Below are 17,016 nucleotides of genomic sequence, written 5' to 3' on the forward strand. Positions count from 1 at the left end.
GCAGTAACAAAGGAAACCCCTTTCGGCAAGGGTCGCCGGAGGAGCGGACGCCGGGAAGCAGCGCGGTGGAGGGGGAGGAGGGGAGGCAGGGGCCGGTGGCACGCAGCCTGGTCACGGGAGTCAGCCCTCGGCTGGCAGAGCGTCCACCCTCTCCCCTCCCCGCTGGGCCCGGAGAGCGGCGCGGACCAGGTCCCCAGGGACGCGCCAGGCGCAGGCCGGACGGCCGGGCGGGGCCCAGAGCCCGAACCAGAGCTTAGCCAGCGGACCCCACTCGGAGGCCGCTGACGTCTTCGCCTTTGGCTGCTCCGGCGCCAAACCGGGCAGGGCGGTGACGTCACCATACCAGTCACGTGACCGTCATTCAAACAAACAATCCCCTCCCCAACAGCGCGCGCGCGCCCCGCCCCTCCCCGCCCCGCCCCGCCCCGCCCCGCCTGCTTGCGCAGAGCCTCGATATAAACGCTCTCCACCGGGTCGGACTCGCTGCGAAAGACTTCGGGGCTCCGGGTGAAGCGCGAGTGGAAGGGCCGTCGGAGAGCAACAAGGAAGCCGAGGCGGTCGAGAGTCCCACCCAACGACCCCTCGCTCGGTCCAAAGGCAGTTTGGGTTTGGCGCAAAGAAAACAGGGGTCGGGCTTTTCCTCGAAAGCCGTCGCCCTGCTGTTCGCTTCCCGGGACAAAGAACACAGGACGACTTGCACGCTGGGGGCGCTGGGGCCGGCCATGGTCATGGAAGTGGTCTCCCTGGACGCCGGAGGCCTCCGGACGCTGCTGAGGGAGCGCGCGGCGCAGTGCCTGCTGTTGGACTGTCGCTCCTTCTTCGCTTTCAACGCCGGCCACATCGCCGGCTCGGTCAACGTGCGCTTCAGCACCATCGTGCGTCGGCGGGCCAAGGGTGCCATGGGTCTGGAGCACATCGTGCCCAACACCGAGCTGCGCGGCCGCCTGCTGGCCGGCGCCTACCACGCCGTGGTGCTGCTGGACGAGCGCAGCGCCGCGCTGGACTGCGCCAAGCGCGACGGCACCCTGGCCCTGGCCGCTGGAGCGCTCTGCCGAGAGGCGCGAGGCGCGCAAATCTTTTTGCTCAAAGGTACGCCTTCGGGGACGCTCGGGGGCGGGCCGCACGCCCTCCGCCGCCTAGTTTGGGGACCTCTGGTTCTCAGCTCCGGGGGGGCTAATCCACCTGGAGCGCTTGGGCGCCTGAGTCGCATTGTGGGAACTTGTTGGCTTTGTTTGGCTCTAGGAACAAAGACTCGCCTGGGCCTCCCCGGGCTAAACTTCCAGCCCTGGTGGATGGGGAAGTTGTATGAAGGTACCCTGTCTCAGCGGTACTAATGGGAAAAAAAATGTGTCTCTTTGTGTTCCCAGGAGGATATGAAGCTTTCTCTGCTTCCTACCCGGAGCTGTGCAGCAAACAGTCGACCCCCATGGGGCTCAGCCTTCCCCTGAGTACTAGTGTCCCTGACAGCGCCGAATCGGGGTGCAGTTCCTGCAGCACCCCACTCTACGATCAGGTTAGTAGGGGGCTGTGCCGGAGGGGAGAAGGAACAACTGGCAAAGGTGGCAGAGCTGCGCTAGTGAAAATATAGAAAGTGACATGCAGCTTTATTTATAACGGGACACAGGGGGATTTTATTTATCCCATAGTTAAATTGTATGATGGAGCCGAGCCTCTTAATTGTTGGCACTACAGAAATTAGCTTGTTGGCCCTGCCTAGGCAAATGGGTTTCGTCCCCTATTTATTTACACTGTTAACAACAGTGCTGTGAGGTTCACCCAGTATTGAAACTAGCTTGTCCAGCAGGGAGGTTTTGTGGATGTGGGCACCACCATTGACGTTGAACAAAGCTTGACCAGCGTTGGATGTTTCTGGATTTCAGGGTGGCCCAGTGGAGATCCTGCCTTTTCTGTACCTGGGCAGCGCCTATCATGCTTCCCGCAAGGACATGCTGGATGCCTTGGGCATCACTGCCTTGATCAACGTCTCTGCGAACTGTCCCAACCATTTCGAGGGTCACTACCAGTACAAGAGCATCCCCGTGGAGGACAACCACAAGGCGGACATCAGCTCCTGGTTCAATGAGGCAATTGATTTCATAGGTAAATGGAACAGATGCCTGGGTCTTTGCCACACTCCTTCTGTTTTAGCGACTGAGACAACTCTATGGCAAGAACTTGAGCGACATAGTTTTAAGCTTTCCTCTAGACATGAAAATCAGTCTGGCACGGGCAGTGTCCCAGCAAAGTACAGGTTCGATGTCCCACTTTATAAATTAGCAAACTGAATCTCAGAAGGTTGAATTGATCTGTCCAATATCAATCTGCTTAGTGGCGATGCCTTGCTTGGGTTTAAATCCCTGGCTTTTTAAATCCACTGTGCCCACATTGCCTTCACAAACAGTATGTCTGTGATGACATGAGGTGATATTGACCATCCTGGACAGGACACATGTGACATTTCTTAGACACCTGGGGTTGGTTGGGGTCATTCTCCTGGGCTCTCAAATAACCAGCTGCCCTTTGTTTTCCAGACTCCATCAAGAATGCTGGTGGAAGGGTGTTTGTGCACTGCCAGGCGGGCATTTCCCGATCGGCCACCATCTGCCTCGCTTACCTCATGAGGACTAATCGAGTCAAGCTAGATGAGGCCTTTGAGTTTGTGAAGCAGAGGAGAAGCATCATCTCCCCCAACTTCAGCTTCATGGGCCAGCTGCTGCAGTTTGAGTCCCAGGTCCTGGCCCCCCACTGCTCGGCAGAGGCGGGGAGCCCCGCCATGGCTGTGCTTGACTGCAGCGCCTCTACCACCACCGTCTTCAACTTCCCAGTCTCCATTCCGGTCCACCCCACGAACAGTGCATTGAGCTACCTTCAGAGCCCCATCACGACCTCTCCCAGCTGCTGAAAAGCCACGGGAGGTGATCTTCACAACCCACCAGGATTCCAGGCTCCTTCTGAAAAGTGGAAATGCAATAACTCCAGGGAAGGGGGCTCGTGAGGGCTGGTCCTTATTTATTTAATTTCACCCAAGTTCCACTGGGTTCCTGAGCAGTTGTAATGATGACTTCGCGCCAAGATGTTTGCTGAACTCAGCACATTTCGGGACCAACATACAGTGGGTACATCAAGTCCCTCGGACAGAAAGGGGCAGAAGAGAGAGGACTCAAGTGTGAGAGCCAATTTCTTTTTGCTTGTCCCTGTTTTCTGAAGACACTTTTCATGCTTGACATACCTACCAGTATTACCATTCCCGACAACACATATACATATGAGAATATACCTTGTTTTATTTATTTTTGTGTAGGCGGTCCACCTCCACAAATGTCAGTGTCTACTCCTAGAAGAACCAAATACCTCAGTTTTTGTGTTTGAGTACTGTAATATCCTGTAAATATATCCTAAGCAGGTTTGTTTTCAGCACTGATGGAAAGCACCAGTGTTGGTTTTGTTTTGTTTTTTAAGTTGCCAACAGTTGTATGTTTGCTGATTATTTATGACCTGAAATAATATATATCTTCTTCTAAGAAGACATTTTGTTACATAAGGATGACTTTTTTATACAACAGAATAAATTATGGCATTTCTATTGAAATCTCGATGCTTTATTTCTTGGTCAGTCCCTCTGATTCCTTTCCCATCACTGAAATAGGGGAAAACAAGGTCCTTCAGAATGTGTTTTGGCATCTGATCCCATACTCCTTGGTGGCCCCTCAGTCCCAAGAGATGGCTGGGTTGCCAGGGTGGTAGAGAAATGTGATCAATTATTTTAAAAAAGTACTAGAACTAAGCTCTTGGTATTGAATTCAAGTGTCTGCCTATGTTTTTCCCAACATGTCACACAGGGAACCCAAGTGTACCCAGAGCCAAAGCTAGGAATGAGTGGTCATTTGCTTGGTTGCTTTTTTCATTTAATACCTTCCTCCAGGATAATCTTAAAAAGCCTCCCTCCCTCCTCTGATCTCTACTAAAGAGGTAAAGAGTTTCCCAGTACATTTGCCACAAGTGTGTTTCTACTATGTGCAAGGTAGGCTGTGCTTACCCCAGAACAACTCAGCAAATGATAGAGACCCAGCATAGCTAAGTAACATGATTGGGGGAATTGGGCCCCATTTCTGTTTTGTTTCCTAATTTTATGGCCTTTTTATTTTATCACTTGCTTCTCACGCGCTCTTTTTCTTTTGAAAAGACCTTGATTAATTGTGAAAGAAATACCAAGCACAATAAGCCAATACAATGCAGACAAGTCACCTGAAGCCCCACCCCAGCCTGACCTGTTCCTGGGCATCTCTGCACCTGTACCCAGCATTTCTGGTGGCTGCCTCCTTCAAGTCACTTGCTGCTCTGATTTCATAATTTTGTTGAAGAAGATAGACAATTAAATCTGACTTGCTCTAGGGCAATATTCTGGATTTTCACTATCTTGCCAAACAGCCTGAGACAGAGAAGGTGTAATTGACTACCAACCTGTCGCCCAGTCTTTAATGTTGAATTAAACAACAGCTAAGCTTATGGACTGCTGGCCCCTTAGCCCCTGCATTCCTTTGTTTCTGGATAAAGTACTGTAGGAAGCCAGAAAGCAAACAGCTTACTTTAGTTTTCCAGGGGTGCCCAGAATAGTGGTCTTGGTCCAGCCCCATTGTTCAAGGCCTTGACGCAGAATCAGTGTCCTTGACCTTTCTCCACCGGTTCACCATGTACCACTTGACTCCCAGGGCCTGAAAGATTCCTGTGTTCCCTGTTCTGAGAACTTACCCTGGGCCGGCAAGTTCATTTCCTCGGCTGGGCTTCCGATTACAAGTGTGTTCACGCCTTTCAAAACAAACCATATCCAGCTTTATTTTGTTTTTTTATCAAACCCTAGAAATTTACTGTTGCAAATATCTCCCTTCATGGAAACATACCAGCGACTTCAAGTCCATGGCAGATGCCACGGCTGGCATCGCTGTGGGCTTGAGCCATCACTTTCTGCTTGGCAGGCACCGGCTGAACCAGAATTAATCTCAAGTATGATCCACACAGTGGAAAAATACAGTGGCTGCCTAAGGGAGCCGTCAGTGAAAACAATTCACTCACTTATCCCAGTGTAAGCTACTTAACCTCCCCCCAGCCAGAACAGCCAGCATTGTAATAAGCCCTCCTCCCTGTGTGTTCAGTCCCTGGTCTTCAGGCCCTCCAGAAAATGTCACTTTGGGCCTGAGACTGCTTTTATTAGGAAGGATGAAGTGACGTGAAGTGAAGTCGCTCAGTTCATGTCCGACTCTGCGACCCCAAGGACTGTAGCCCACCAGGCTCCTCTGTCCATGGGATTTTCCAGGCAAGAATACTGGATTGTGTTGCCATTTCCTTCTCCAGGAGGTCTTCCCAACCCAGGGATTGAATCCGGGTCTCCTGCATTGTAGGCAGATGCTTTACGGTCTGAGCCACCAGGGAAGTCAAGATAAAAATTACCTAAGATGAGAAGAAAGATGCTTAAGCTATTAAAATGTTTCTCAGCTGGGAGACTGACATGGGGACAACTCAATCATTTAATACTGATAATATAATAACAGCTGTCAGTTTTAGAACTGGTGCCCTGTGCCAGCCACTGTACTAACTGCTTTCCATAGGATTGAATTTAACCTTTAAAGCAAAATCCACTTTACAGAGGCGGAAATAGAGGCTCAGAGAGGTGAAGTGACAGCCCTCTGATGGTAGCTCAAGGTCATCCAGCAAGTAAACGGCCTTGCAGAAATGGGAACGTGGGTGTAAAAAGACTAGGGAAGGAAGCTCCAGTTCAGTCCAAAACACAGCTCACGGGAGTGAGGAAGATGAGCTTTATAGCCAACCAGGCATCACCATAGTTTTACCCCATGATACTGAGGTGGAAAAACCATTTATCCCCTTGGGCCTCACTTTCCTCATCTGTAAAATGAAGATAAATAAAAGCTATTGGACTTCACCTGGGAGGGAGAGATAGGCTCTTGAATGTAGAAGTGCCTGGCAGGTTGTGGGCCCCAGAAAAAACGTCAGATTCCTTTCTCCTCTCCTGATGACCACTAGCGGTTCTTGGGGCCCAGTTTTCCCACCCAGAAAATGACCAGTTTGCACTGGATCTAATGGGTAAGCTTCCTCCCAGCCCTCTAATTCTAGGACGTAGAATATGCATCAGTGCATACTTTATGCTTTCCTGTGGTTTCCAGGCATCCATTATTCCATTAGGAGACTACCAACCCCAGATGCTTCCACCGCATCCTCTCCTCTCTTTGGAATTTTGCAAATCGCAGCTAATTTGCTTTTAGACTTGGAGCCTCCGGCCTCCATTTCCCTCCCTCCCTCCCCTGGCTCCAGGCAGATGACATCATGGTGTGTATACCTTTAAGATTATATAAATCTGTGATCACACAGTAGCCTCCATCCCCATGGAAACGCGGAGGAGTTTCCCTTTTGTGAGGAAAGCTGTCATGTCACTTCCTGCTGCTGACAAATCAGTTTAGGAGATTAAAATAAAGGGGTGGGGGGTGGTGGCGGGAGGTGGCCTCCGAGAACTGCTGGCTCGGTGGTTTCTGGTTGCCATACACAGAGGCAAACAAAGCCGAGGCCGTGTGGGGTGGCCCCGCCCAGCGCCAGCCCCGGCTCAGGTTTCCCACACCTCGCCGGGTGGATCCAGGTCGCCCGGGGCTGTTTTTCTCCGCAGGTTGCATTCTGAGGAGCAGGTGGGAGGGCTGCCCACTTGTGGGGACTTTCCTGGGGCTGTGCAGGGCGAGCTAGTTGGAGAAGAGCCTCGGCTCCCCTTTATGGGCTCCGGAGGTGTCTTCATCTTCCAAACAAAGGGTGGGTAGCACCACGACGCACACAGCTGTGCCCGTCAGGGGAAACAGGTAGAATCACCTTCTTTTTGACTGTGGCTTTTCAGGTTAAGCTAGTCCATTCGTTCCTTTGTTCATTCATTTTTTTTTTATTCATTTATTCAACAAATATTTATTGACTCTCTACAGGCCCAGGGATGCTTTGGTGCTAAAGTTCCTGCTCTCAGGTAGCTAACAATGGTGGTGTTGGGGTGTATAAATAATTAAGACATAAGATAAGGATGAAGGCTCTGAAGGTCAGATATTAAGAGGGGATCCCTTGGATTTTGCTGATCAGGGAGGCCTCTCTGATGGGGTGACTGGTGAACCTAAGACCTGAGTGATACAACCTATTTGAGAGGTAAGCTGGGAAGAGGATTCCAAGCCAGGAGGGCAGTAAAGACCTGAGGTTTGAGACAGATTTTTGTGGACAGTAGATAAAGCACTTGACTTGGAGTCAGCTAGACCTAAGTTCAAGACCTGCTTCTGCCACTTGTTAGTTTTGTGACTTACTTACTGTGGGTAAGTTACCAAACTCTTTAAGCCTCAGTTTCCCCATCTGTAATATGGCCAATAACCTCTGACCTTCAAAGGCTTTTTAAGGCTTAAGTGAAAGGTGGTCACATCTGGGCTCATCAGAGAGGCTTAGGAAAGGCTCACTGTGCTGTGGTGACAGCTAGTTCCCATTCTGGCCCCATTCTGTCACTTGCCCGGCAGCAGCCTTCCCCAGGGAAATGGCAGCCCACTCCAGTATTCTTGCCTGGAGAATCCCATGGACAGAGGAGCCTGGAGAGCTACAGTCTATAGGGTTGTAAAGAATCGGACATGACTTAGCGACTAAACAATAACAACCCTTCCCTAGAGTGTCCTGGTGCAGGAAAATAGGGAGAAGTGAGTTGTCTTGCCCCATGTCTGGGCCCCAGGACTTATTCTAAGGGTTAGGCAGCAGCAGGTACTTATACATGTCTTTTGAATAATGGAGTGAGAGACCATCCCCTAGAAAGTGCTCAGTAGATGTTTGATAATATCCCCCAAATCTGAGACTTTGTTTCATATGCCTGAACAACTAATAGCTGTATGAGCTTGGATTACTTCTCCACTCAAAGTCTGAGTTTTCATATCTTTAAAAAGGGAGTCATGAAAGTATTTGCTTTACATGGTAGTTGTTAATATTAAATGAAATAATGTATATAAAATATTTTGCACAGTACTCAACACACAATAAACAATAAGTGCTAATCATTTTAACCGTAACTATTATCAACACTACCACCCCCACCTCCATCATCATACAGGAAAAATTTTAAAAAGGAAACAAATTTTAATCTTTAGCCCGGACCTCTCTCCTAACTGCAGACTCCAACAACCTCCTTGACATAGCCATTTCCTTGTCAAGGAGACTTCCAAATTTGGCAGTTCCAAAAACAAACCTTTGATTTACCCCAAACCAGCGCTGTCCTCGCTCTGCCCATCTTGGTCACTGGCAACTTCATTCTTCCATGAGCTCAGGTCAAAAACTTTGGAGACAGCCTTGACTCCTCTCATTTTCTCATAGCATGTGTTTGATTCATCAGCAAATTAAGAAATAGGTCCATCTTGAAGCCAAAACAATTTTCAAAGTAGACCCGCTTCTCATCACTTCCAAAACCAGCTCTCTGGTCCAGGCGCCCTCAGAAGTTGCCTGCATTACCCATGGCTGTTCTCTCCATTTCTGCGCTGCTCCTGTCTGCCACCAGAGGCTGAAGCTATCCTCCCAGGGTTGCCTGTACACAGGACACGTCTTCGATAACAAACTCAGTTTTTGCTTCCCTACACATTTTAAAAAATTTACTTTCGTTATTGAAAAATGTTTTCATGGGGCAAAGAACTCTAATTTCAGTCTTATTTCTTTAACCATTTTGAAGGCATATTCCTTCATCTTTTGAATTTTGTTGTCTTTGGGGAAGTCAGCTTACTAACTTAGGGTTGTCTCTCTGAGGGTAACTGGTCTTTTTTTCTCTGGTTGCTTCAGATTTCTCTCTCTCTCTCTCTGTTTACAAGCAGTTTTTGTTACAATGTCTCTGTAGTTTTCCTCCTATTTACCTTGCTTATGATTTGTAGTTTTTTTCAAATCTGTGGCTTGTTGTCTTTCATTAGTCTTGGATGATAGTGTTACCCTCCACTTTGATACTTTCACATGTAAAACATAGCTATTTTAACATCTGTGGCTAATAACTATATGGATTCTCTTGTGTTGCGTATTTTTTGTATTTGTAAAATCGTGTTTTATTCCAGCATATGCCTGGTTGTCTTTTTTTTTTTTTTTCTTTTTTCTCTTGTTGCAGAGTGTCTTCCACTCACCGGATACTGAGCAAACTGGGAATGGAATGGGTACCTTTGCCAGGCTTGCTTTCCCTCCTGACTCCGAAGCTGGCAGAATACAAGCCATTCTCCAGATGCCATCCTGGGAGGTTGCCTGGTTATTTTTGATTGTCAGGCTCTGTGTATGAAAAATTTTGGAGATTATTTAAGGCAGTGTTACTTTCTTTTCAAGAGAGTTTACTTTGTTGTAGGTGGCGTGGAGGCCTAGGAATCTGAGAATACCTTAACCCAACCAGAGGGAGATGGCTTGAGAGGAACTGAACCTGGGCTTTAGACCTGTGAGGACTGAAGTCATCTTCTAAAGCTGTATTCTTTAATAGTTTCAGGGCTTCCCTGCTGCCTCAAACAGTAAAGAATTGACTTGCAATGCAGGAGACCCAGGTTCAATCCCTGGGTCAGGAAGATCCCCTGGAGGAGGGCATGGCAACCCACTCCAATGTTCTTGCCTGGAGAATTCCATGGACTGTGGAGCCTGGTGGGCTACAGTCCATGGGGTGGAAAAGAGTCAGACACGACTGAGTGATTAACAGTTTCTTAGTAGTTTCAACTAAAAGTTTGGGAAAGTTCCAAGCCCCCTGAGCCCATATTACTTTTTGGGGTAATATACAAGAAAGCCTAGGAATATACCAGATTCCTTCCTGGTATGCCCTCAACTTTACTATTTGTCCCATTATACCCATGAGTCTTTTAAAACCTCTGCTCACATTGTTAGCCTTTCAGCCTTCCATTTCAGAATCGGCAGGTAACCCTTTGGGGAAAAGAGGCACCCAAACCCTATTCTCATCCCTCAGGGTTTGCCTGTTGATCCCACAATTCCTCACTGCCCTTTTAGTGCTTGAATGTCTTCAATCTGAAAGGTTAAAAATACTTTATCCAACTTTCCTAGTCCTCAGCAGTAGAGTGGTTCTGAATGATGTGGTCTGTCATACTGGAAAGGAGTTAGACTTTTAAAACCCTTCCATGGCACCCATCTCCTTCATAATAAAAGGCCAAGTCTTTACAAAGGCTTCAAGACTTGACATGACTTGTCTGGCTGATACATCTCTGACCACATCTTCTTCTCCTCTTCCCTTTCAATTATCTCTTCAAGACAAGGTGGCCTCATTGATCTTCCTCGCATATACGAAGTTCACTCTTGCTTCAGGGACCCATTCTCTTCCTTCCTCCAAACAGACCTCCCTTGAGATCCCTGCAAGGCTGGCTCCCTAGTTTCCTTCAGCTCACCTCTTTAATGGGCCATTTTCTGACCTCCGCTCCATTTAAACTAGCAACCACCCTGCCCCACAGCCACCCCATGTACCTTTTTCTGTTTTGTTTCTCCATGTAGCTCTTATTACCACCTAACACTGACTTCTTTGTGTATGGTCTATCTCCCTGCTAGAATGGAAAGCCTTGAGGGCAAGGATCTTGTCTGTCTTGTTCACTGTGGGGTCTTCTGCCATTACAACAGAGCCTGGCATGTAGTGGGCACTCAGTCAATACATGTGATGAATAAATGAAAGAACTTGGACGGCTCCAGACAACCCCTCTCCTTCTGGGTGGGTCTTGGGCTCAAGCTAGAGGGAAGTGGTTCTTTTCTGCTCAACCGACTTCTTTCCCTTCCACATGAGGCAATTTCCCTTGGAGAATTTCCAGTAACACAACAGTGGTGTGCAACTGAAAAGCCTTATAAAAGCACTTGGTAATCAGGAAATAACATGAGGGTCCTGGCTCACCCTGGGGCTTCGTTCTCAGGATCGGGGCTGAGACTCTGGCAGGACAGCAGTGGGGAGAGCTGCTCAGGGATTCCATCCTGAGCCCCAGCCTCCCACACTTTCCCCACATTTCCTCCCTCCCATCCAAAGAAGAATTCCCCATGGTGGGTGCCTCTAATGCGGAGATGGGGCAGTAGGTGATTCATGGGGAAGTCTGTAGCACGGCCTGGGGGGTTATGACTCACAGCTTCTCATCTAATAAGAGGATTAGATCTCCATACTGAGTCTTCTGGAAATGTCCCTTGTCAAGGTCTCAAGTGACTATTGGGGGTTCTCCCCCACGGAGCTCTCAGCAGCACCTTCCCGGCATGCCTCCTCTGTCCAGCTGTCTGTCTGTTGCTCAATAAGTGCACATGGAAGGAGCGAAGGCAGGGAGGCCGGCAGGGAGCGGAGGGGAGGAGGGGAGGCGGGGGAGAGGACATCCGACTCTCACCAGATTTCACCGAGGGCAGGATCACGCCTTTCTCGTTTCTCTGTCCCAACGTGAGGCTGGGCTTATAGTCGGGGAAAGCAGTGGTTGGGGAAATGAAGGCATGTTGGGGGATCTTGAGGGACCTCACTCTAGGATATTGCCGGCCTGATAGAGTCCCATGCAGTGGCAGGTGGGGCATGTCAGTGCCACTCAGACTTGGGTTTGGTATTTATGGTGGTGACACTGGAAAGTCTAAGGCAGATGGTCCTGGTTGAGACAGGTGCCTTAGCCCACAATCCAGGCATAAAGGCTAGAGTTCTGGCTGGTGCCAGGCCCCCCACTGGACGCACAGGAATGCAGAGGACACGGTCCCTGACCTTGGCTTCTCCCAGCAAGTGGCAGAGACTGATGGGCTGACCCAGCACCTTAGTGTAATGGTCTGAGAGCTGGTGGTGAGGTGTGGAAAGACAAGAAGGTGGGGAGGTGCAGGGAGGAGAGGGTGGAGGGCAGAAGAAGAAGAAAAGGCTTTCTGCAGGGGATGACCCTCGAGCCCTAGAAGTCTGGAGACATGGCACAGAAAGGATGCCTGTCCTCAGGGGTATAAGGTGTGGTCTGAAGCCAATTTACTGTTGTTTAATAGATTTTATAGAAGGAAGAAGGACCTAGGACTTGTCGCAGGCCGAACCTGCTCGTTCCAGAAGTGAATTCCCAGGAGCTGTCACAAGAGTCCCCGCACCTGTCCTGTTCTTGCACAAAATGGACCAGAGCCCTGTGCCCCACACAGTGGGCATCTCAAATTGTGGGCACCGCGGGGCCCTGAGTGAGGCCAAGGGCATGGCCCTCAGGGAAGGAAGACTGAAAGTCTCTAGCTGGGACCCCGGCCCCAGCTTCCTCTCCGTATTCTCATTGAATGAATTTGTTAGGCTCTTCTCATCATGAACCTAAAAACTGCGGAGAGTACAGTATTTCATGAAGATGAGATAATATGATTATGACTCCCTTGCCCTCATGGCCCAGAGTCAGCCATCTGGGTTCCCATTCACATTGACTTTGAATGTGACAGGACACAGCATTCAACCCCAGTTATTGTACTATGATCTGCTTCTCTGGTGTGAAGGGCCCTGCAGCCTTGAAGAGTCAAGACCTAGGTTCCAATCAGGCCATTGCTCATCCTAGGGACAACTTTATCTCTGATATCTCTGGCCAGAGCTAGTGTCCAATATAGCCATGACAGCTCAGGGTCAGAGAAGAAAGATAAGGGAACTCTCATTTATTGAGCATCTCCTATGACTATTGCTTTCCATATGTGATTTATTTAATGCTCCCATCTAGCCTCGTCATCAGGGTTTATGATTATTGCCATGTCACAAAGGGTAGTAAAAAGTAGAGGGGCCTGAAAAAGTAGAGGATTCGCTTAGAGTCACAAGTTGGGCTGAATTCAGTGTCTGGTCCGAGGCCCGAGTTTGGCAGGGTCTTTCCACTGCACCAAGCAAGACAAGGGTGAGCCCTGCCCTCACTCTGGGGCCTGCCATCACTCTTTAAGATTGGGGAAGGTGGGAAGTACTGATGAGGTTCCCACACTCCCAGGGATCCTGGGAAGTGGGTTGATGTATCCTTGTATCCTCAGCGTTTTCAGTAAATTCACAGACCATGATTAAACTGACGAGGGCAGAGATGGCTAATGGCCACTAGTATCTGTTGTTCCTTTTTTCTCTAGTGATAGATTTTTAGCCAGGCTTACGTCTTACATTTGCCAGTCTCTCCTTACCTAGGTGCAGCTGTTTGAATAAGTCAGGCCTAATGTGTGTGCAGCTTCCAGAGAGTATCCTTAAAGATTGTCCTTAAAGACTGCATTTCTTCCCCTTTTACTACTTCTTGTCTGGAATACTGATCTAACTAACAGCCAGTTAAAACCATGAAGCATACTGGGAATGAGCATGAATATCTTGCAGAGCCGCAAGATAGGAGTCTGGGTCCCTGAGGACTGTCAGGAGATAATTCTCCATGGCATTTTTATACCCTCTGTGACACCTTTTATACAGAGTCACATCTAATTGAGAATTTTTAAATGGCCAATAGCCTGAGGGAACTAAGATAGTGTCTTCTTTTGGAACAGAACAGATTTGTTCCTTGAACAGGATAATAGAGATGTTATTCTTCAGAACAAATGCTGGCTAGAGTTTTTAGCAGCCTCTTAGAAGATAATGATTTGCCAAAGTCAGCGTGTCTCAGCTCTGACACAAACCCACAGCATCCATCTGGGCTTACTGCACTGGTCCTGTGGAACTTGGGTGGTAAGAGGACCCGACACAAACAAGAACCTCATGCTGCCCACTGTGCTGTGAGAAATAAACTCCCTTTTCTCTGACCCAGCAGTCCTGTGTCTTCTGTAAGCATCTGTAAAACTTTGGTTGGCAAGTAAGTTAGTTAGTTTGCAAGTAAGAAAGGATCTCACTGAGCAGAGCAAAATCATTAGCCCTCGTGGGCTTTTTTTTTTCTTCCTTTTTTCTAATTTCATTGAGATAAATTTTATCTCAATAAACCTATTTTAATCTTACAGTATAGTGATTTTTTTACAAATCTATATAATTTTATATATATTTGAATTTTAACAAATGTATACAGAATACCCACTAACACATCCAAGATCTAAAGCATATCCATCATCAAAAATTCCCTCATGCCTCCGCCCAATCAATCCCTACTCCAGCCATCTGAGGATATATATTTTGTCACCATAGATTAAAATTGTAATCTTAGGGTTTCCTCTAAATAGAATCATATAGTATTCTTTCTGCAGTGTCTGCATTTTTTCAATCAGATGCTTTTTTTTTTTCTTTTAGCATAGTCCATTTTGTCTGTATCAGTAGTTAAAAATTTTTTTAGTAGATTTTATTTTTTAGAGCAGTTTTAAATTCAGAGAAAATTGGGAAGCACAGAGAGTTCCCATGTATCTTCTTCCGCATACAGGCTTGCTGCCTGTCAACATACAGCCCCAGAGTAGGACGTTGTTACAATGATGATACATCATTACCCAATGTCCACAGTTCACATTAGGGATCACTCTTGGCGTTGTACATTCTACAGGCTTGGATAAGTATATAATGACATGTGTCCACCATCATAGTATCTTACAGAGTAGTTTCAGTCCCTTAAAAACCCTGTGATCAGGACTTCCTTGGCAGTCCAGTGGTTAAGGCTCCAAGCTTCCACTGCAGGGGGCACTAGTTTGACCCCTGGTCAGGGAACTAAGACCCCCTCATGCCACATGCAACAGCAAAGAAAAAATCCTGCGCTCCACCTATGCAGTCCTTCCCCTACCTGGAACCCTTGGAAACCACCAATCCTTTTACTGTCTCTGCGTCTCTTCCAGAATGTCACTCCCCCTTCATGGATTACAACCTTGCTGTGGCAAAGGGGCTTGCATAACTCACTGAGCCATGCCCCGCAGGGCCACCCAAGACGGACGGATCAGAGTGAAGGGTTCTGATGAAACGGGGTCCAGTGAAGAAGAAAACGGCAGCCCACTCCAGTATTCTTGCCTAGAGAATCCCTTGAACAGAGGAGCCTGGCAGGCTATGGTCCATAGGGCTGCCAAGAGTCGGACACAACTGAAGCAACTTAGCACACAGCACCAGGAGACAGTGGAGGACAGAGGAGCCTGGTGTGTTACAGTCCATGGAGTCTCAAAGAGTCAGACACAACTTAGCGACTGAACAGTAACAACAATGTCATTTATGATTATACAGTATGTAGCTCTTTCAAACTGACTTCTTTCATTTACCAACACACATTTAAATTTTCTGCATGTCTTTTCATGGTTTAATAGCTGAATCATATTCCATTGTCTGATGTATGACCATTCACTTATCCTTTCGTCTACTCAAGGACATTTTGGTTGCTTCCAAGTTTGGGCATTATGAATACATACTTATAACTCATAAATAAATATTATAAATAATTATGAATAAAGCTGCTCTGGGTTCATAGATATAAGCATTCAGCTTCTTTAGGTAAGTAACAAGGAGAATGACTGCGGGACTGTGTGGTAAGAGCATGTTTAGTTTTGTAACAAACTGACAAAGTGTCTTCCAAGCTGGCTGCGCCCATTGCCGTCCCAACAGCACTGAATGAGAGTTCCTGTTGCTTCACATCCTTGCCAGCATTTGGTATTGTTAGTGTTTTGGATTTTGGCCATTTTAATGGGTGTGTAGTGATATTTTTGTTTTTGTTTTTAATTAAGTATGGTTCACATACAGTATTACATAAGTTACAGGTGTACAATACAGTGAATCACAATTTTTAAAGGTTATACTCCATTTATGGTTATTTTAAAATATTGACTATATTCCCTGTGTTGTACAATATATCCTTGTATGTTATTTTGATATCTTGTTTTAACTCGTGATTCCCTAGTGACATATGTTGGGTATCTTTCCATATGCTTATTTGCCATACTTATATCTTCTTTGGTAAGCTGTCTGTTCATATCTTTTGCCCATAAAAAAAAAAATCAGGTTGTGGGAGTTCCCTGGTGGTTCAGTGGTTAGGATTCTGCACCTCCACTGTGAGGGGGCCCAGGTTCTAACCCTGGTCAGGGAACTAAGATCCCACATGCCAGGCAGCACGATAAAAAAAAAAAAAAAGAAAAGAAAAAATCAGGTTATTTCCTTACTGTTGAGTTTTAAGATGTTTGTATGTATATTTTGGATAACAGTCCTTTATCTCCCAGCCTGTGGTTTGTCTTCTCTTTCTCTGGAATCTGGTGGGGTTTTTTGCGTGTGAGAAAACTCTATTCTATATTCCTGTTGTTTAAGCCACTATTATACTGGACTTTTCTTGCACCTGAACCTAATTCTGACTAACGCCTGAAGTCATACTTCTGCTTAGAAACTTGCAGTGACTTCCAATCACACCCAGAATAAAAGCCCAGCTCTTTCCCTGGCTTCCATGGACTCAATTAGCCTGGTGCCTGGCAGAGCCGTTAAAAGAGAGCTCCCTGAAGCCAGGGTTCAAACTCTGTCATCGTGGGGAAGTTATTTAACTTTTTGGTGCCTAAGTTTCTTCATCTGTATAATGGATTAGTAACAGGAATAACCCTCAAGTTGTGGGGCTAAACGAGTCCCTATGTAGCATGGTGTCTGGCCGGTGACAAGCACCCCCTACATATTGCTACTGGCATAGCACCTCTCCCCACACCACCTCAGTTTTCTCACGGAATCTCCTCTACTTTCTGTCATTTACTTCAATAAACAGATGGTGTTCTCCCACTGCAGAACATTTGTACCCTTCCCTCCACCTGGAACTCGAACCCCCACACCCAACACACACACACCCACACTCACACCCCCCCACACTCACCTGCAGTCACACACCCACAGACTCAAACACGCAGCTATATTCGCACTCAGATACATATGCTCTCACACACAAACTCACACTCACATGCATTCACAAACACTCATGCATTCACACACACCACCACGCACTCTCCTTTGTGAGGCTGGCTTCTCCCTTTCTCAGAGAGGTCCTGCCTGAATACCTTCACTCCAGAGGCCCCTCCCTCCACTCCCACACCCCCGCACCTTGCTACCTGACTACAGACCACTCCCGGCAAGGGCTGCGCCCACTCAGCCAACGCTTATCAGACAGCGAGAAGCCCCAGGCA

The 17,016-nt window shown here is 47.6% G+C and overlaps 1 protein-coding gene, 1 long non-coding RNA gene and 1 other non-coding gene across 3 annotated transcripts; 2 read left to right on the forward strand and 1 right to left on the reverse strand.

Moving 5' to 3' along the window:
* The first annotated feature begins 453 nt into the window (after positions 1–453).
* Positions 454–3,589, forward strand: DUSP1 (dual specificity phosphatase 1). The gene is made up of 4 exons (XM_020910144.2): positions 454–1,089; positions 1,368–1,513; positions 1,881–2,100; positions 2,532–3,589. The coding sequence occupies exons 1-4, from the start codon at positions 723–725 to the stop codon at positions 2,900–2,902; spliced, it is 1,104 nt and encodes a 367-aa protein (XP_020765803.2). The 5' UTR covers positions 454–722; the 3' UTR covers positions 2,903–3,589.
* A 2,938-nt stretch (positions 3,590–6,527) lies between these two features.
* Positions 6,528–13,713, forward strand: LOC139038291 (uncharacterized). Its single transcript, XR_011491286.1, has 3 exons — positions 6,528–6,689; positions 6,972–7,009; positions 11,989–13,713. It is a non-coding gene; the product is annotated as an uncharacterized lncRNA (long non-coding RNA).
* Positions 9,135–9,274, reverse strand: LOC139038302 (small nucleolar RNA SNORA7). Its single transcript, XR_011491301.1, has one exon. It is a non-coding gene; the product is annotated as a small nucleolar RNA SNORA7 (small nucleolar RNA).
* Positions 13,714–17,016: the final 3,303 nt, after the last annotated feature.

The sequence above is a fragment of the Odocoileus virginianus genome, chromosome 14 (genome assembly GCF_023699985.2).
Source record: "Odocoileus virginianus isolate 20LAN1187 ecotype Illinois chromosome 14, Ovbor_1.2, whole genome shotgun sequence".
NCBI lineage: Eukaryota > Metazoa > Chordata > Mammalia > Artiodactyla > Cervidae > Odocoileus > Odocoileus virginianus.